General features: G+C 45.0%; 1 protein-coding gene across 1 annotated transcript; it reads left to right on the top strand.

Annotated features, from left to right (window-relative positions):
• Window positions 1–14,417: 14,417 nt before the first annotated feature.
• Window positions 14,418–16,935, top strand: LOC119648469. The gene is made up of 2 exons (XM_038050231.1): window positions 14,418–15,327; window positions 15,386–16,935. The coding sequence occupies exons 1-2, from the start codon at window positions 14,418–14,420 to the stop codon at window positions 16,933–16,935; spliced, it is 2,460 nt and encodes an 819-aa protein (XP_037906159.1).
• Window positions 16,936–21,377: the final 4,442 nt, after the last annotated feature.

The raw sequence follows: 21,377 nt of genomic DNA, 5'->3' as shown, positions 1-21,377 counted from the left end.
AGCAAAGCCGACAATCGTAGTCCCCTCTGGGACGGGAAGAGCAAGCACCCTATTATACATGATATTCCACAACAGGAAACCAAGTACCGATCCCTGTGGTACCCCGGCCGTGACAATGTACTCTTTGGGGCCCTCATCAGTCCCGTACCAGAGAGTCCTCTCTGAGAGGTAGTTTTCCACCAAATTCGCTAAGTATCCGGGGACACATATGTCAGCCAACGCCATTTTAATTCTATTCCAGTTGGCTGAGTTGAATGCGTTTTTGACATCCAACGCCACCACGGCACAGCAGCCGCCAGAAATCAGTGCACCTTTTGCCAGGTTTACCACCATGCCAATTGCGTCCACCGTAGCGTGGGCGCGTCGGAAACCAAACTGGCGTTCCGACAAACCATTGCTGGCTTCGACGATGGGCAGGAGTCTGTTGTAGATGACTCTCTCCATCATCTTCCCCATTGTATCCAACAGGCAGATAGGACGATACGACGCTGGATTTCCAGGTTGCTTGCCAGGTTTCGGAAGCAACACCAACTTTTGCTTTTTCCACTGGGCAGGGAATATTCCTTCTTTTAGGCACGCCTCGAAGGTGTTGGCGAAAAGGTCGGGCCTAGTCTTCACTGCCAGTTTCAAAGCTCAGTTGGGGATGCCATCCAAACCTGGGGCCTTGTTGTCACCGACCCTACCACATATTTCCCGCAGCTCCTCCACAGTTACAGGCGGTATTATGCCGTCATTTGGCTGGACAAAAACTTGCCTTCCCCTATTTTCGTGGTGAGGGAACAGAGTGGTAACAATCTGTTTCAGGAGGCGCGGACAGGTCACCTGGGGTGATTTCCGCAGCCTTTTCATCACCACTCTGTAAGCCTCGCCCCAAGGGTTTATGTCGGCATGGTCGCACAGCTGTTTGAAGCAGTTCTTTTTGCTCCTCCGAATGGCTTCCTTTAGGCGGCCACGCAATTGCTTGTGTGCCTCCATTCGACCATCGCCACCGGGTTTTCCTCTGAGTCTCTGGCAAAGCCTCCTTGCCCGAAAACATGCGGATCGCAAACTTGCGATTTCGTTGTTCCACCAGTAGTTGGGTTGCCTACTGGGGAGCAATCGCCTTCTGGGCATAGTAGCATCGCATGCTTCCGTCACCCATCGAGTGATCTGGGTGGCTTTCTCTCCAGCCGTACCATTCAGGGATATGTCGGATTTGAGCACCGCGGAAAACGTGTCCCCCTCGAACGCTTTCACTGTCCAGCCAAGCATACCACCCGGCATTTTGCGAAAACTCTTTTTCGAGCTCGATCCGCCCTTGATCTCCATGCAGATTACCTGGTGGTCGCTGTGAGTATAGTCCTCACTGACGTGCCAAGCGATTCTGTTGGCTAAAGTGGCACTCACGTATGTCAGGTCCACTATAGACACCAGGCCCCTTCGCCGGAAAGTGTACGAAGACCCAACATTCGCCAGTACCACGTCCAGCTCCGCGAATGCTTCGAGGAGAACACGTCCCCTCACATTAGTTATCCGGCTGCCCCATTCAAGGGCCCACGCATTGAAATCGCCACCTATTATGATCGGCCAACGTCCTCTTCCATCCAAAACAAGAGCAGCAAGCATCCGCTCATACTCGGCGAGTGTAGCGCTGGGTGGAGCATAGCAGCTGTAGATGTGGATGCCCTTCACCTTCGCTCTGATGAAGCCCTCCTCCGGGTGCTCCATTATTTCCTGGAAGGCTTGTTCTCCACAAGTCCACAGCGCTGCTTGGCCCGGTTGGTCTTTGACCCAAACGCTACCACCGCGGTTTCGGTATGGTTCACTTAGTATGGCCACATCGATGTTTTTCTCGCGGATGGTTTGCGCGAGTAGATCCTGCGCCGCCTCGCAGTGGTTGAGGTTGATTAGTATCAACCTCATCTGCGAATTGTGCTAAGGGCTCTCCTGTATTCCGGGCACCTGCTGCTGCCTGCAATGTGCCGATGGTCCACACCCTCCTTTCCTTTGCACAGTAGACAATTTGGGTCAGCTCCGCAGTCCTTGCTGATGTGGCCTTCCACTCCGCATCTCCTGCATTGCTTTGACCTGTCATTTGGGTTAGTGCATGACTTCGCAATGTGATCAAAGCCAAGGCATCTAAAGCACCGTTTTAACGCCATCTGTTCCCTAAGGCGACACGTAACCCAGCCTATTCTCTCCCTGCTGCTAACAGTTTGAGTGCGTTCTCCACTGGTAGGCTGATGATGGCGGTTTGTGTTCCCCCATAGGCTTTCCTTAGCGTTTTCACCGCTGACTCTTGTAGTCCGGCAAGATCGAACTGTTTCTCCAACGCTTCGCGAACCTCCTCCTTCGTCGTGATTTCATCTATATCTTTGCAGATTATAGTGATCTCCGGTCTGCTAGCTCTTATGTCGGCTTCCTGCCCTAAAGTCTTCTCGATTTGGCTTAAGAATTTGTCCGCGGTTACATCCTTGTATTTCTTAAGTTCCAACATAAGATCTCCCTTCTGCGACCGTCTAATACGGCTGACGTTGTCTCCCAAATTGGTGAGTTCGGAGTCTGCCTTCACTTTCCTGAGAATGTCGGCGTATGACCCTTCGCCTCGTTTGTAAATGAAAATCACCTCCGGTCTAATCTTCCTCCCATAATTTCTTTCCCGCGGTTCTACCTTCCTCCAAGCTTCCGCATCCGCCTTTGAAGGTTCGATCCCTTTTCTCGAGGTAGCCACTGCAGTATTTTGCCTGGTAGCTTCAGACGTACTTTTCATGAACTCCGCCTTTTTGGGAGTTGAGTCCTTTTTTCTTTTCGGGGTTTGCTGGCCTGTTGAGTCATTCAGCTTTTCGCGCAGCCTCTTCCCCGGTTTCTCCCCTTTTTTGTTTTGAACCGGCGTTACTTGAGTTGCCTGGTTCACTTTTCCAATCGGCGACTTCCCTACTCGTTCATCCTGGGCCTTGCCGTACGTCAAACGGATGCCTCTTATCATGGCCCTTATATTTTGGTGAATGTTCCTGCGCTCCTTTATAAACTCACACAGCTCCATGATCTTTTTACCGAGGGCAGTAAAGGCAGCTCCAGACTGATCATTGCCCAAAACATCGCTCGGGTGAATCGGCGGCAGCGATTCTTCCTCATCGAAGACTCCCGCTATACGCTTCCCACTGGGGGTAGCGATCGTGGGGGCTTGTGCCCGTGTGGGAGGGGATCTGCGAAAAATAGAGCTCCTTCTGAACGGATCCATCACTGGAGCCAGTTCAAGTTCCTCCCGTACGCTTGTAACATTAGATGCCACAGTAGCCAAGGTTCCCACTACTGAGGCACTGCGGTCGTTAGATATCGACGGCCGGGAGCCCGCTTGCTCACTCCCTAAAACCGCCGGCATTGGGTTTCCGAAGCCCTGCACCGTAACTTCATTCTTCTTCTGCTCCTCCATGTTTGGTTTTATTTCTGGGTATCCTTCCCATAGCCAATTTTTATCCACGGGTGGGCGTTTACTTCCCACCTACCCGGCCTGCGCATAAACATGCCCATACACGCACATCTCCGGATGCGTGCATGTGCATGGCCATGACACATTCGCCGAGCATTCCCTTATCCGCACGAAGGGACGCGCCTGATGGGAGATTTGGCAACTCCACACACGCTTCCCACGTATTCAGTGCCCCGTTCAGAGTATTGCCATCGCGGAGTGGCAAGCACTAGTTATTATTGTTGTTGCGGCGCTCAAATTAAGGGCGCAAAATTATTGTTGTTGCGGCGCTCAAATTAAGGGCGCAAAATTATTTTTGTTGCAGCACTCAAATCAAGAGCGCAAAGTTATTATCGTTGCGGCGCTCAAATTAAGGGCGCAAAATTATTGTTGTTGCGGCGCTCCAATTATGGGCGCAAAATTATTTTTGTTGCGGCGCTCAAATCAAGAGCGCACAGTTATTATCGTCGCGGCGCTCGAGTTAAGGGCGCAAAATTATTGTCGTTGCGGCGCTCGAATTAAGGGTGCAAAATTATTATTGTTGCGGGGCTCAAATTAAGAGCGCAAAGTTATCAAATTTAGCCAGAATGGAGATTCAGGCAATTATTGATGCTCAGCAGGAAAGGGTTACAAAACTTGAAAGTGTGAGGGAGTCCCTAGTCAAACTCCGACAAGAAAAAAGAATGCGAGAGCGTTTTGCTGCGGCATGGGAAGAAGTGCAACAGCTTTATTGGGATTTCCTCGCCGACCACAGCCACCTTCTTCGCCAAAACGCTTCTAAGGACATTATTTATTTCCGAGAAAATAAATTATCTGTAATGGTCGGTATTTACAATGCGACTAAGGAGCTGATTGGGCGTGTTCATCGCGATCTCATTCCCGAAAGCTCTCCCGTCGATGTAGAAATCACAGGTGGAAGGGCAACATCAAGTCCGCGCCCCGGACCTTCAGCAGAGCTTAATGAAGCTCAATGGGAGTCGGAGGACGCGACAAAACAGCCGGAAAAGTTGTTCTCTAGAGAATGGTTTCCCAGGATTCGCGATGCATTAAACATGCCTTTTAGTGACATACCGTTGCCGACAAAAGGTTTCCGGCTAAGAAGCTTCGAGACCGAAGGCATATCTTATTGGAATCGCGGCCATAGACCTCGTCCTTGTCCACCAGTCCCCGATATTCCTTCGTTTGATGGGGATCTTCGTCACTTTGAGTCTTTCCGCAGTATTTTTCAATCAGTCTATGAAGGATCTGATATTGAGCGAGCAGAGAGACTAATTATGCTGCAAATTAAAAGGTGATGCGAGGAGAGTCGTAGAGCACTTAGGAGTGCATGGGGAGAACTACGAGAAGACATGACAACTTCTGGATCGACGCTACAGTAATCCTCGGGCGCTGGTAGCAAAGGAAATCCAGGCCCTCATTGATCTTCCCAAGATAGTGCTACAAGATCCCAGCACCATTGGAAAGGCACTTGACACAATGTGCTCAGTGTTTCAAAACCTTAGGAAGGCTGGGTTCAATTGTGATCAAGGTGTACCTTTCATACGTTTTATCCTCACCCGTAAAATGGATGTCTCCACCCGACGGGAATTTGACTCGCTGCTTAAACAGCCAAAACTTCCCGTAACAATTGATGATATTGATCTATTTCTGGAAAATAGATACACAGTTATGTCTCCCAGTTGGGAGGGATTGGGCGGACTCGCGAAAGTTCAAGCAGAAGAACATCCCGTTGCTAAGAAAGCAGAGACCTTATGTGGTCGGAAAAAACCCCCATAGGGTAATTTCCCTTCCCGCAAAGGCACAAGGGGGAAAATAAAGCGTTTTCCATGCTACATTTGTATGGAAGATCATCTGGTGTTAAAATTTCCACGGTTAATAAACAGTAAGGACAGAGGGGATCTGCTCCGGCATTATGGGATATGTGTCTTCTGCGCCTCTCACAAGTATAAACAAGTCGGGAAACCGGAAGCTTGACGCTTCAGGTATAAAAGGTTTTGTGTCTCCCTATGTGAGGAGCATAACGTAGTTCTCCACTGGCTTATAGCATTGACCCGAGATATTGAAATCGCTCAGTTCTGGACAGGTTGCTGCCACTGCCAGAACTGAGCGATTTAAATATCTCGAGGGGCAGGTTACTGCCATTGCCAAAACTCAGCGATTTAAATATCTCGAGGGGCAGGTTACAGCCATTGCCAGAACTCAGCGACTTAAATATCTCGAGTCAATGCTATCAGCCAATGGAGAACTGCGTAATTAAATTGTTTCACGCATTAACGCAACCTGGGTGAAGTGGCATTCCCCAACTGGTATTTTTTGTGATCGACGTACCAGCGCACGTCCCAAATCTAAAATTTACTGCAATGCAGTCCGTCTGCCGCTCTCCATAGTTCTTAGGGTTTGGCGACTATAAGGGTCAATGAACGGCGTCTTGCGGTAATGAGGACGAAGATGTTGCATTGCACTGGTGGCGTGCTACGTTTTGATCACGTCTGAAATGAGAATATCCGCGATCGATATTGGTTTCCACCGATCGTGGAAAAACTGCGAGAGAGGCGTTTTCGATGGTATGGTCACATAATTCACCCCGCTTGTGAAATGAAGGCTGAAGAAAAAGAAGAAAATGTGAGGAGCGATAAGCCTGACAGTTCCGTGTCACACAGTTAAAAATTCTATTGTCCTCTATTTTTTAGAAAGCGATTTAAATAAATCATTTGAGGGAAACCCCTGTATTGATAATAGTCAACCTTATACGCTCCACACTCTGAGTTTAATATTATTAGCAAATACCAAGAATTTAACAAACATCAAAAATAAACAAGTCGGAATATCGGAAGCTGAGAAACTTTCCCAGCACATTTTTCCATTCGCGTATGTCTAAAAACCCAAAATATTCTTTCATATTTTTTCAAACCACAAGAAATACGTACATATTACAGACGTGGATATTATGCTCACGCTAAACAAACAAACATTGCCTATTACCGAATACTGTATTCTATATGCATGTATATAAATTAATGGTGTACCTATTTTGGATTTACTTCCTGTATAAATGCACACATATGTACTTATAAAGTACGTATATTAAATATAGCTGGTTTAATGTACAAATATATCTATCTGAATTAGCACTAACCCAAGACATAAATATGTCTCCCTGAAGTAACTGATATTGATATATAAACGATTAATAAACTAAAACGAAATGTCTGCGACCTCTCATTTACGGGAGCTCACTTTGTGGCGGTATAGACACATTGTTATATTATGATGATTTTAAAAAGGTTTTGTTTTACACAAAACCTTAAAAAGGGCTAGGGAGAATTAGAATCTTCTTAAATGGAATTTTAATATTTCACTTGAATTTCAATTACTCTCGTTAATTATGACGTCAGCATCTTATTTGTATGGCTTAGGAAGCTGTTAATTAGGCGCGCCACCCTGATTTTTTTTTCGGATTTTTAGGTTGGGTAGTTTGCGAAAATGAGTCCTGTCTCACTTCAAGTGCGTACGTTTTGATTCCTTATTCACGTACTTTGCAATTTATGCCAAAACTAATGTCAGTTTCGGAATGTACAAATTGAGACCTTTCACTACACAACCATATCCGGTAAAAAAAATTTTCGAATCCCCCCTTTGCATGTATGGGAAGCCCCCCTTTATACTTCACCTAAATTTATGCCACTCGCTGTATACGTGGGATTTCATAGCTCCCATTTGTCCAACAAATTTCGTTCGGATCGGTTTAGTTGTTTTGGAGAAAAATGCGTGTGACAGACAGACAGACGGACAGACATTGAATCGATTTTAATAAGGTTTTGTTTTACACCAAACCTTACAAAGGTACGGAATGTCAAAGGCGTAAGTTTTTGAAATGCGAGCTTTGTCATGGGCAGGATGAAACAGTATTGCATCCCGGCAAAGACCAATCGGGCGGGTCATACATGCAAGGGAGTATTTCTCATCACGCGGAAAACTCTACAAAAGTTGCCCATTCCGAAACTATATTGCCCACAGCTGTAATAAAGATAAAGGCAAAGGATGGAAGTATAATTTCAGTTCGGTGCTTGGTGGACCAAGGTAGCCAGAGCAGCTATATCACTGAGGAGTTAGTTCAAAGGCTGCGACTAACTACGAAGAGAACCAATGTGGAAGTATCCGGAGTAGGAGGAGTATCCGCAGGAAAAGTGTCCTCAATTGTCGGGTTGAATCTTAGTTTAGAGGATGGTTCAAACGTGGAAACGAAGGCGTTGGTAGTCAGGCGAGTTACCAAAGGGGGTCTTCCTCGTCCACCTAGGGGAATTAGCTCATTGTTCCCAGGGAAGAGGCTGGCAGACCCGGTTACAGGTCACGTTTGGCATGTTCCGGTTCTTCTAGGTTCCAATGTCGTTCCTCAATTATTTTTGGAAGGAGTGGAAGTTGTGGAAGGATTTTTAGCGCAAAATACTCGACTTGGGTGAGTAGTGTCTGGTTCTGCACCATTGCCTGCTTCTAAAGTTACGGCCTCATATGTCTCCTTGAAGGAACTTGAACAAAACCTAAGGTCTTTTAGGGACATGCCCATTGACAAAAATGAGAGGGTTGAATTGGATGAGGTGCGATGTGAACATCTATTCCAATCACAGCACTATCGAACTGAAGACGCTCGGCATGTTGTACCAACCCCGTGACGTTAGGAGGAAATTCAGTTGGGAAACTCGTTTAGCAAGGCAGTTCAGTATTTTCTCGGCCAGGAGAAACGGTGGTTAAAGAACGCCGAACTCAAAACGAAATCGGACGAGTTCATGTCAGAATATCGGGACTTGGGCCATATGGAAAAGGTCCCTACTGAACTCCGAGGTGTGTGAGTGTGATTCGCAAGGATGCCACCACATAGAAGCTCAGGAATGTTTTTAACGCCTCCAGTCCGACGTCGAACGGCGTTAGTCTTAATCAAACAATTCTTCTTCAGGAGGACCAGCAGGTGTATTGTGGGCATTCTGACAGGCCATAATTCACTAGCTGGGCATATGTTCAGAATAGGAATTATCGGAGATGATACGTGTCCCTCCTGTAATGAGGAAACGGAATCCACGGAGCATTTCCTATGTGAATGCCCCGCCTATGGACGCATCAGGCATCAGATTTTTGGTGCCGATGTCCTCCAATTGCGACGGGTAGCATCACATCCACTAACGGAAATCCTGCGATACGTTAACGAATCCGGAATATTCCGTTAGACGGGGGAGGCGAGTACAACGGCCTGAGTGCTCAGAAGCTGTAGCTTCTCCCCACCATACACACACGCACACAGACTTCCTGGGCCAAAGTTGCAAACCCACATCTTTGACATTGTTACCTGTAGTCGGAAATTTGAGTTTGTTTTCTCCAGTGATATTACTAAAATGTATCGCCAGATTTTGCTAAGACCAGAGGACCAGTTAAGACTGAGAATCTTATGGAGATCTAACCCGAAGGAACCTATTCAGGAGTATTTTCTGAAAACAGTGACCTATGGGATTGATTGCGCTCCCTGGCAGGCGATTAGGACACTTCATCAGGTAGCCGAGGACAACGCGCTCGATGAGGAGACAAAATGGGTAGTAAAAAACGCCTTCTACATGAATGACTTGTTGTATGGGGCAACAAGCATTGACGCTGCCAAGGAAATGATTAAAAAAAATTCGGTAACATTGGAGAAAGGGAAGATGTCCCTAATGAAGTGGGCCAGTAACCACACGGAAGTGTTGAAAAACATAGATAGATCGCGGCAAATTGATTCCTTTGTAGAATTGCAAAAGGCCAAGAGTGATTTAAAGATCCTGGGGTTGCACTACAATTCTCAAAAGAATTGCTTTCAGTATATATCAAGGTAAGAAAAATTACTATGTTCACTAAAAGAAACATCCTGAGTGTGAGTGCATCTCTGTTTGATCCCATTGGCTGGCTATTGCCCGTTATTATGAAGCTACGAATCGAAATTCAGAAGTTGTGGCAAGAAGGGCATGGCTGGGATGAAGAGATTTCAGGAGTCGCCCAAGAACAAATAGAAAAAGTGTTCTCATCATTAGGGGATTTGAATCAGGTCCAAATCCCTAGGTGGACTAGGTACGGTAATGAGAGCCACGTAACTGAGTTAGTTCGTTTCAGTGATGCTTCGGGGGATGGATAAGCTGCCGTTATTTATAGCAGAGTTAAGACACATCGTGAGTATGTCGTCCGTCTTATTGAAAATTGAAAATAAGGCTGTGGAGCGTAGAGTCGCATCAATTCGAAAGGTTCTCGCTCCCTCCGAAATTCATCAGTACAGTCAAAGTTGAACCTGGCTGATTGCGCATCAAGAAATGGTCCCCCGGAAGTTTGTCAATCACGGATTATGGTTTTAGGGTCCTCCTTTTTTGCAAGGGGATCAACCCGTCACTCCCTTTGTGATAAAACATTCAACAATAAGTTGCGTCGCTTTAGATCATGGGGAGTCGGTGGGCTTTATCGATTTTTGTTCGCGGTTCTCGTGGTTGAATAGATTGATCAACACCGTTGCGTGGTGCCTGAGGTGGAGAAACAGGAAGTCAGGCTTCCTTTCGGCCATGGAGTTAAAGCAAGCGGAAGTCGCGGCGACTAAATGGCAGCAAATGGAGCTATTTGGAAAGCAAATTGCGAGGTTGGCGCACGGGCTACCCGTGGAAAAACATCATTGGCTAAGTACGCTCAACCCCTTCTTGGAGGAAGGAAGTGGTCTTCTCAGGGTGGGAGGACGGTTGAGCAACGCCCCATTACCACTTGAGCAGCGGCACCCCATCATTTTAGGAAAATGTCATTTGGTGGAACTCCTCGTTAGACAAGTTCATGAGGGCAATGATCATTGTGGGATTGGAGTCACCATGACTATAATTCGAGAAATCTATTATATACCTGCCCTACAACAAAGAGTTAAGAAATGGATAAGGGCGTGTACCAAATGTATTCGTATGAAAGGTCTAACAGTTACCCCCCCCCCCCCCCCCCCGGATGGCAAATCTCCCAGTAAAACGGACAGCAGCTGAATTTGTGTTCGAAAACGTTGGGACTGATTTCTGTGGCCCATTTCAAATCAAAAGTGGCCCGTTGCGAAATTCAAAAACAATCAAAGTATACGTGGTTGTGTTTGTGTGCATGGCAACCAAGGCTCTCCATCTTGAGATTTGTTCCGAACTTAGCACCAATGCCTACCTTGCCTCCTTCCGTAGATTTGTGAGTCGAAGGGGGCAGCCGAGGTCGGTTCGGTCAGATAATGGCACGAACTTGGTCAGCGCAGCTAAAGTATTGAAAGATGCTTGGCAGAAGGTGTCTGCCGAAATCGGGAAAAGTTTATCACAATAGCGGATAGTTTGGCATCACAATCCGCCAAGAGCAAGCCATTTCGGAGGGCTGTTTGAAGCTGCAGTGGGAAGCTTCAAGCGTTTTGTGAGAAGGATGCCAGTGGTTGTTAATTTGTCCTGTGAGGATTTCCATACCGCTGTATGTACTTCGAAAGCCATCCTTAACAGTAGACCGTTGTACCCGTTGTCAGATAATAGTCATGATTTGCAGGTACTGACACCTCCACATTTTTTAATCCAGCGGGTTTTATTAAATCCTCCGATGGGGAGAGGTCTCAGGGAAGATCTTCCTGCAACAAGGCAGTGGCTGCAGGTCCAGGAATTACAGTATCAGTTTTGGGTAAAATTTGAGCAAGATTACTTGGGCCATTTACAGAAACGATACAAATGGAATAATCCAGGGCGCCAGCTAGATCAGGGGATTTGGTTCTAATAAACGAAAAGGATCATAGTCCCCTGAATTGGAAGGCGGCACGGGTCGTTGAGACGTTTCCGGATACCAAAGGCGTGGTGAGGCAAGTGAGATTAAAAACAACTGAACGGAATAACGTGAACCGTGCAATGCATCAGCTTGTCCCATTACTACCGGAGGGTGGTAAGCTGCAACCGGATTTATCGGCAGACGGCAGGCCTAATCCGGGAGGCGCAGCAGCAATCGATGGTCCTGCTGGAAAGTTTAAAAGTGGCTTTCTGGCTCGAGCTGCCTTGGTTCTATGTTTGTTCTTTCTGCTCGGCAGTTTCGCCTCCTCATCGGTAGAGCCGGTGTTAGAGTCAAGGAGTATTCATTTAGGCGATGTTCAAGTTAAGGTGTTCGAATTAAAGTACATGGTAGCAACCTCAGTAAATTTAACCGCCGATTTAGAGGTCATAGCGGATCAAATGGAAAAATTTAAGAAAATTTGTGCCAGACCAGTCAAACAGGACATCCAGGAACATTGCGGGACTCTGATAATCGCTAACGAGCAACTTGATGCTTAATATTGCGGATTTCGAGTACCATCAGGTTGAGGGGCAGATTAATGCTGTTGTGGAGCGACAGGAAGTAGCAATGCTCCAACAAGAAATATCAGAATACTCAATGGAGCTACAGTCCCTTATAGCAGGGATATGGGCCAAGCATCAGCAGTTGAGTAAACTGAGACCAATAGGAGAGCTTACAGAATATGTAAAGCGAATAAATAAGGACGTTCCAGGGATGATCTTACCAAATTTGGATCATCCGGAGAGCATCTTTGACATTCATCCTCCTTCTGCATGGGTAAAAGACGATTTAGTCACTATCGAATTTCTAATCCCTCTTGCTTACAAAGAACGGTTTGCCCACGTAGCAGTAATTACTACCCCCAATCATCAGAGCCTTACGTGGGATTTGGGGACGGCTATCCCGTATCGGGGTTTATTCATGGGACCTGGGAAAAATGACAAATTTTTCTTTGAGGAAGATGCAGTGGAAATTCCCGGATTCTCGGATTGTTTGAAACTAAACTTGTTCGATCAGGACCGTCCTGCGCGCGAGAAATTGCAAAAGGAACAAAAAATCTGCGGGAGTGGTGTTCTCTTAGGAGGTGGAGTAATGGCACTTTTGTGGCCCGTTTAAAACCACAACTTGGGGCAGTGTTTAAGGGTCAGGTGAAGGAAATCCCAATAATCTGTAGTGAAACTTCTTTAGAGCTTCGGTTTCCAGTGTCCTTGATAGACTCCTCATACCGTAGTATTGAATTGGACAGCAAAATTTGGGGCAGTGACTCCTCGATTTCACCAATTAGATAAGTTGACAGCGGCCGCAAACATTTCGATAGACAGGGATATTGGTATTTTGCGGCAGGAATTAGAAGCAACACTTGAATCGGAATCAGATTTTCGGCAATACATGCCGCACGGATTAATTGGAGGAGGTTTGTTGTTAATCACAATCATTATCGGTGGTTTGATTTGGGTAATTAAAAGACGAGGTAGAAATCCGGAAGAAGAACCTAGCTTCGTGAGTCACCTATCGTTGGAAGATAGAAGGCCAGGGAGTTGGCGGGAGTCAGGGGAGCAAACCAGGGGCGAAGAATCACCACTTCAATCATATGAGAAAATATAACAAGAAAGTGCACTGTATATTTATGCCAATTTGTACAAATCTTAAAATCATTTTTTGTAAATATAGTAGTTGAAGTGAGTATCTAGTTTTCACGGCAATGTAAATATATCCCATGCCACGGCCTAAGATTCATGATCCTTACTGTTTTTCATTTAATGCATGTCTGATTTTAGTATTGTTGTTGGGTAATTAACGAAAATTCAGTAATGTTTATTTACTAAACTAACAAAAGTGGAAGATGGATGAAATGACGTCGTTTGGGGAGCGCCATTGAACCGAAGTTGAAAAGTTGTAAAGTAGCTTCCATCTAAAAAATTGTAAGGAAGTTACTAGTAAATTAAATTGAACTGATGTTATTACTTTGTAAAGTAGCTTCCATCTAAATCTTGTAAGGAAGTTACTAATCAACAGAAAATTAAATAGAAACTGTTATTACTTTGTAAAGTAGCTTCCATTTAAAAAACTGTAAGGAAGTTACTAATGAACAGGAATTTTGAATTGTTACTTCGCAAGATAGTTTTCAAAACAAGAGAGAATTTTAAAAAGAACATTCATAACCGTAACTGATAAGCATCATGTAAAGATTTTTGTAAGCTTGGTAAAACTATTATGTATAATTTCGTAAGAAATGACTTTGTAATATTAGAAAATAAGTGCGAAGTCTACACATCTTGTAATCCGTTATGTAATTCGTAAGGAAAAAATGTTTGTAATATTATTATTGTGGTACGTAGAGTATAATTAGAGCGACGCTCATTAAGTATGGGGAACCCCCAGACAATCACATCTGGTCATTGCGGGGCAGCCCCGGGGGGAAAAACCATGAGTAAGTGGGTCACGCAAGTACATCATGTACCTAGCAATAGATGCGAGCGCGTGGGGGTAATTAGATTTAGGATATAAATAGAATGCATTGTAATTAAAACATCAGTAGCTTTCACACCATCACCCTGTACGTACGTAATACTTTAAGCGCGTTAAATCAATAAAATACTTTCAGTTTAACCAAACTATCATTCTTTTAATACTATCTCCTGGACCCTTAAACCCTATATGGGGGCTCGTCCTAAGGTAGTTAATTGGAAGTTTGATTAATATTCGCGTTGATTGGTGCACAAATCTTCGCGAATACCGTAATCTCTCCTTGGTGGAGCATTTCTCCTAAGTGGAGCCGTCATATCTCCTTAGTGGAGCAATAAATCTCCTTGACGTGGAGACCTCCTTCGTGGAGCAGCAAGTGAATACTCGCGAGTTGTATAAAAGTTAAATAATAGTGTTTGTTTAATAGCCAATATACGTGAAAATAGATGTGATTATCGTGCTAAAAGTGGTTTCTGTGAGTGCGAAAAAATTAAAAATCACTATTGAAAATCAAAAGAAATCGATAATCGCCCCGTCGCGCTTCCAGCCTCCAAGAAGCACCAAGACAACAACAATGACACATCAACAGCTTCTTCAGCAGGAACAACAGCGTCGTGAAGAAGCCGAGTGACAAGCTAACGAGCTCTCATCCGCCTTAGCCGAACTTAGACAGCAATTTCAAGCGATGCAGGCAGAACGCAGCAACGAGGCTCAAAGCAATCGAGAATTTTTGGCTCGAGTGCAGCATGAACGCGAATCATGGATAAACGAGCGGCGTCTGCTGTTGGATAAACTCGCGGCAGAGCAGGCTACAGCGGCAGCAGCGACGGCAGCAGCAGAACGAGCAGCGTCGGCTGTGACAGAGCAGGCGGCGGCAGCAACAGCAGCAGCAGCGACGGCCGGGACAGAGCAAGGGACGGGCGCAGCCTCAACTCCAACACAGGATCAATCGAATTCTATGGTCACAGCTGAAGCTACTCATAGAAATTCTATTGGCATCCTCACGGCGTACAACAATCAGGAAAATCGCCATGATGCCAACGGTTCTGGATTTTCACCGGTCGCAGACAACCGGGCGATGTATTCGCAGCTTAATCGAACACCAACAGGCAGCATGTCTGACGCAGGAACAATATTATCCGATTTGCAGCAAGTCCTTAGGCGCGTACCACTGTCAGTCTCTATGGAACAACTGCAGAAATACAGTGCTGATTCTCCAACCCAGTCAGTTCGGGCGTGGATCGTTAGAGTCGACGAAGATGCTACAATTCATGCTTGGTCTCCCGTAGAGAAGTTCATAGCGGCAAAAAGAGCACTAATAGGTACCGCTCGGAAATGGCTCGATGGTCAAAAAGGCATAATATCATGGGAAGAGTTGACAACACGTATGATAGAATCCTTTGGAAAACGTGTCAAGTCTTCAGACATACATGAAGCTCTAAGCAAGCGGAAGAGAAGAAGAGATGAGACTATTTTGGCTTACGTTCAAGAGATGGAACTACTAGCATCTCAGGCTAACTTGGACGAAGACGAGATAAGGCAATACATCGTCAATGGTGTAACGGATGACCAATCTATTAAATTGACACTTATTGGTGCTTCATCTCGCCTGCGATTCATGGAACTACTTGAGTCTCATGAAAAAATTGAAAGCTCGGGAGTCGGAGGAGCATAATCAACGTCGGCACCACCATAGACAAGGTACAAAGCGTTGTTATAACTGCAACAAGTACGGGCACCTCCGAAAAGACTGTACCGAGGCAACTTTAGAAGCAACCCGACCAGGTCTAGGACAATCAGGAGTCCAGGAACGACCTTCTAATTTCAAGGAGGGCCTAAAGGCCAATTCTCGAAACTTCGTCCAGTACAAAGGAAAAACACGAAACAATTCTGCACCTAAAATCAACCACGTGCAATACAAAAGTGGTAATCGCAGTCGGATTACAGCATACATTGGAGGAATTATCGAGAATTGCCAAGTCGACAGTGGCGCAGATCGCAATGTAATGAGAGAAGATTTTTACAAACGCATCGAAGATCGTTTCCCGTTGAACGGCGAACAAGGAACACTCAGCGGAGCTGGTGGCCTTATTCGGACATTGGGAAGTGTAAGGATACCAACGGTGATCAATGGCACAGAGTACATACTAAAATATACCGTAGTGCCAGAAGAAAATTTACCATCAAGAATCCTCTCAGGTGATCCTATACTCGACGTTGCCAGGGTTTTTCTCAGTAAGGAAGGACCACAAATAGAACCAATCATCGGCAACGACTTCGTACAACTTATTGAGGAAGAGTTAAGCGAAGCTAAAGATGGGGTCCGTCAAGCAATTATCAAGGTACCAGAGGCAAGGAGGGAGCAAATTAGGCAGTTATTAGAAAATTATTCTGCAAATATGCCTCCTCAAACCTCGGTTAAAATGTCAATTAGGCTAAAGAACACCCAGCCTATTGCATGTCGACCGAGGCGCCTATCTCCAGTCGATGAAGTCGATGTCAAAAAACAACTTGAGGAATGGACAAGAAAAGGCGTAGTAGTTCCTGGAATTTCCGAATATGCGAGTGCTATTGTCGTTGCTCGTCGAAAAGACGGACGCGCTAGGATATGCATCGATTATAAGCCTCTCAACAAAGTCGTCGAACGTGAACAACAACCAATGCGACTTATAGAAGATGCCGTAGACTCAGTTGCGAACTCCGTGGTGCACTCCACGCTGGACCTCCAAGATGGCTTCTTTCATGTAGAAGTATCTGAGGAGAGTCAGAGGTACTTGTCCTTCGTCACTCCATGGGGACAATACATCCCGAAAAGAGCTCCTTTCGGCTTCTGCAATTCACCAGCTGCATTCCAAAGGTTTATACTGAATGTTTTTCAAGAACTCATCAATGAAGGCATAATGGAAATCTACGTGGATGACGCCTTTGTGAAAGCTGAAGACGAGGATCAAGCAGTGGAAAGATTGGCACGTGTGTTAGAGGTAGCGCAAAAGAATGGAATTCAATTCAATTGGAAAAAATCTCAGCTTCTACAGCGGAAAGTAGAGTTTCTCGGATACATAGTAGAGAAAGGAACGATCACGCCAGGACCAGCTAAAATGGAAGCCTTGCTAAACTATCCTCATCCAAGAACAACCAAACAGTTACAACGCCTGCTCGGGCTTACGGGATATTTTAGAAAATTCGTTCGCAAAGCCTCTTAGCAATTTGTTACGCAAGGATGCCACCTTCAAATGGGGACCAGAACAGGAGAAAGCCTTCTTGCAATTGAAGCACGTTCTGACAAGCGAACCCCTCCTCAAACTATACAGGCCAAATCGTGAAACGGAGCTGCATACCGACGCTTCAAAGGATGGCTATGGTGCGATTCTACTCCAGAAGTGTCCTGAGGACAATGCTTTCCATCCAGTCTACTACATGAGTAGAAAAACTACCCCGACGGAACGCAATTACCATAGTTACGAGCTAGAAACCTTGGCAATAATGAGAGCATTGGAAAAGTTCCGCATAAACCTGCAAGGAATTAAATTCAAGATAATAACGGACTGTTCCGCTCTACAAATGACACTGAACAACAAGGAGCTGAAAACGAAATTCGCAAGATGGATCATGTTCCTTGAGCTATTTGATTTTAAGATAGAACATCGATCAGCTCAAAGGATGCAACACGTCGACGCTCTGAGCAGACAGGATTCAATACTTCTCATACATGATCCCCTGTTGGATAGGATCAAACGAGCACAGCAACACGACGAAAAATTGCAATTAATTCGCAAACTTCTTAACGTAGGGCCATACAAAAATTATACCCTGGACAACGACCTGCTCTACGAAAAGAAAAGCGAAAAATTGCTGTTAGTTGTGCCAAAAGGAATGCGATATGACATCATTCGGCAAGCTCACGACATCGGCCATTTTGGCACAAAAAAGACAATGGAAAAATTGCAAGAAGAATTTGCATTTGAAAATATGAAAAAGCATGTAGATCATTATATTAACAACTGTGTCACCTGCATTTTAGCTTCAAGAAAGAAAGGCAAACAAGAGGAGCTACTCAAACCAATCCCCAAGGAAGAGGCTCCCTTTCACACTTGGCACATAGATCATGTAGGTCCACTACCATCCACGAACAAGAACTACAAATACCTATTTGTGATTGTGGATGCGTTCACAAAATATACATGGATTTTTGCCACAAAAACCAAAGGAACCAAAGAAGCCCTTGGAAAACTTTCCATATTGCAACAACATTTCTGCACTCCGACACGCATCATCGCCGACAGATCAAAAGGTTTCGATTCCAAGGATTTCGACGAGTTTTGCAAAGAAAACAAGATTGATCTACATCTTATTACAACCGGAATGTCTCGAGGAAATAGCCAAGTTATTCAGGTAGCAAACGCCGTATTCTCCAAAGTTTCTCTCGGCCAACCTAACAAATGGTACAAGTTCATAAGGAGAGTTCAACACGCCATAAATGGGACACATCATCGTTCAATAAACGCCACCCCATTTGAGCTTATGTTTGGTGCCAAATTAAGAATGCTGAAGATATGGAGATCATAAAGTATATAGAAAAGGCCAAACAAGAAAGGTTCATAGATACAAGATCAGAACTCAGAAAAAGGGCAGTAGAGCAAATTAAGAAAGCATAGGCTGAAAATAGCAAAAACTTCAACAAAAACCGCCGACCACCTACCCAGTATTCAGTCGGAGACATCGTAGCCATCAGAAGAACCCAACGAGGACCAGGTCTAAAAATAGCCATCAAGTTCTTAGGACCATACAAAGTGGTAAGAGTAAAGAACAGCGATAGGTATGAAGTTGAAAGGATCGGTGAAGTCGAAGGACCAATATTAACAACAACCGGAGCAGACTACATGAAGCCGTGGCGTGGGTTTGCTGATGACCTCGAACCCGATGACGACGAAGAAGATGAAAGCGAACACAGTATCTCAGTAGATCAAGAAATCGCGTGAATAATTAAAACGTCTTTATAATATCCCTATTATACGACATGTTTATAATATGTAACTCTTAATTGTTTACTGTAACTTCTATTTTTGCACTTAGTTCTACTACTATATTTATGATATGTAACTTCCTTTGATACTATAATTCTTGTTTTAATTACTGTATTTTATTTATGAGATGTATTCATGTTTTGCATATCATGTATTTTAATCTCTAATTATCATCTTATTAATCTTGATGGATTCACAGAATTATATGTATACGTATGTAATCGTTGTAATATGTGTCTGTCGTATGACATGAATGTTTATTGTATTACATCACCAGGGACTGGCGATATGTCAGGAATGGCCGTGTGGTACGTAGAGTATAATTAGAGCGACGCTCATTAAGTATGGGGAACCCCCAAACAATCACATCTGGTCATTGCGGAGCAGCCCCGGGGGGGGGGGGGGGGGGGGGGGGAAACCATGAGTAAGTGGGTCACGCAAGTACAGCATGTACCTAGCAATAGATGCGAGCGCGTGGGGGTAATTAGATTTAGGATATAAATAGAATGCATTGTAATTAAAACATCAGTAGCTTTCACACCATCACGCTGTACGTACGTAATACTTTAAGCGCGTTAAATCAATAAAATACTTTCAGTTTAACCAAACTATCATTCATTTAATACTATCTCCTGGACCCTTAAACCCTATATTATTATTATGGTCAAATTTCACAACAAACAATAGCAACCTTGCCCATGTGCTAATGTGCAACCTGCACATGTGCTAATGTGCAACTTGCAAGCGATTCCGTGTTCCGGCTTGGTACTGAGCTATGTCGTCACGGGTACCATAGCACATGAGTATATTCTGACGACATCGCCCATCGGCTGACTGTTGTGTTTACTGTTTATAGTTTGTCCGGAATTTACAAACAAAGCTTCTTGACCTTAGCAATAATGTAAGTTCCGGGTTGTTGCGAAAGGACTTGGCGTCCGAGGGTATTTAAGCTGTAGCGAGACGGAAATGGATTGGAGTTTTATTGAGTTTTACTGAGTTTTATTGGAGTTCAAGAGTTTACGGAGTTTTATTGGATTTTATTGAGTTTTATCGGAGTTCGGAGTTTTTAGGAGTATTCGGAGTATTGGAGTATTCGAAAATGAAGTAGCGGTCGTGTCCAGTAAGAAGTAACCCCGCGCGGTCGGGTATCTAGGAGAGTTAATTGTTGTAATATAAGGAAAAATTAGTGTAGTGTTACCAAATTTAATAAAGTGATAGTTAAAGAAAAGAAGAGTGTTTGTTCCTTTATTGCAACTGCGGAGCTTCCAAAACAACTGGTAAGACCTTAACTTCGTCAATTTTAACCTTTCCACAGCTTTACTCGACAGCGAGCGATAAAGGGCCAGGAGACTCCGTCGCTCCCAAGAAGTAAGCGCGCCGAGTTTTAATACTGGGCTGGACTTGGGTGCGACTTGCGCCCTATTATAGGACTCCCAAACAGATCTCGATGAAGTGACATCGAAAGGAGAAATTTGTACTGCTCTGAAGGAGCAATTGAAGTTGGAAGAACTTGCCGAGGAGTCAGTTGTACGTTTACGAAAAGCCTATGGCGGTACTCAAACGGCAACAATACGAGTACAAGCGGAGGCAGCGCAGATGTTGTTGGCTGCCGGAAAAGTTCGGATTGGATGGGTTGTCTGCCGTCTAAGAGAACAAACTTCACTGAAGAGGTGCTTTAAATACCTCATGTTTGCGAAGACGTGCACCAGCAGGATTGATCGATCCAATCGATGCAGAAGGTGTCGGGAGAAGGAGCATATTGACCCCAAATGCCTATTGTGCGAAGTGAAAGAGGGACAGGATAACCGGCATATTGCCGGAAGTGGTAAATGTCCGGAATTTAGGAAGGCGCTCACTGCAATGAGACAATCAGGTTTATTCAAATAAACCTGAGTCATTGCAGGGTCGCTCAGGATTCACTTGAACAGACCACGTTCGAATTTGGGATGGAAATTGCCATCATAAGTGAACCGTATAGAAACCGTCACGGTGGCATATGGGTCACAGATTCGACTGGTGGAGCGGCGATATGGGCTTGCAAGTCAAGCAGCCAGTGGCTTTGTGTGGGCAAAATAAGTGGTGCATATGTATACAGCTGCTACGCCCCACCAAGTCTGACACTGTCTGAGTTCGAGGAAATGCTTGATAATCTTGTTCTCGATGCAAAGTCGATGCGAAGTCCAAAGGTGATTGCCGGTGATTTCAACGCTTGGGCTCTTGAGTGGGGTAGTAGAGAATCAAATGTCAGGGCGCGGTTTATTAGAAGCTTTTGCGCAAATGGACATAGTTTTGACTAACGAAGGTGCTGTGAACACTTTTCAGAAAGGGGGGTCAGGTTCGGTTATAGACCTGACCTTTGTCAGCCCTGCGGTGGTGCGTGGTATGTCCTGGTGCGTCACACCCACAGCGATCACCAGGCGATCTTCTTTGAGACATGTGTCGAGCCACAGGGCAAAGAGCTATCATGCCCGAAACCGAAGGAGATTTCAGGCTAGTCTGCAAAAACTTCATAGAAGTGTGGTTAGATCAACTTGATAAAGCGGGCGCCTGTACGGAAAGAGCCATCCTTGTGGCCCAATGCATCGCCAAAGCATGTCACGCGTCCATGCCTAGGATGTGCT

Source organism: Hermetia illucens, chromosome 2 (assembly GCF_905115235.1).
Source record: "Hermetia illucens chromosome 2, iHerIll2.2.curated.20191125, whole genome shotgun sequence".
Taxonomy (NCBI): domain Eukaryota; kingdom Metazoa; phylum Arthropoda; class Insecta; order Diptera; family Stratiomyidae; genus Hermetia; species Hermetia illucens.
Note: the sequence above shows the minus strand (reverse complement) of the source record. Positions and strands in the feature narration are given on the sequence as shown.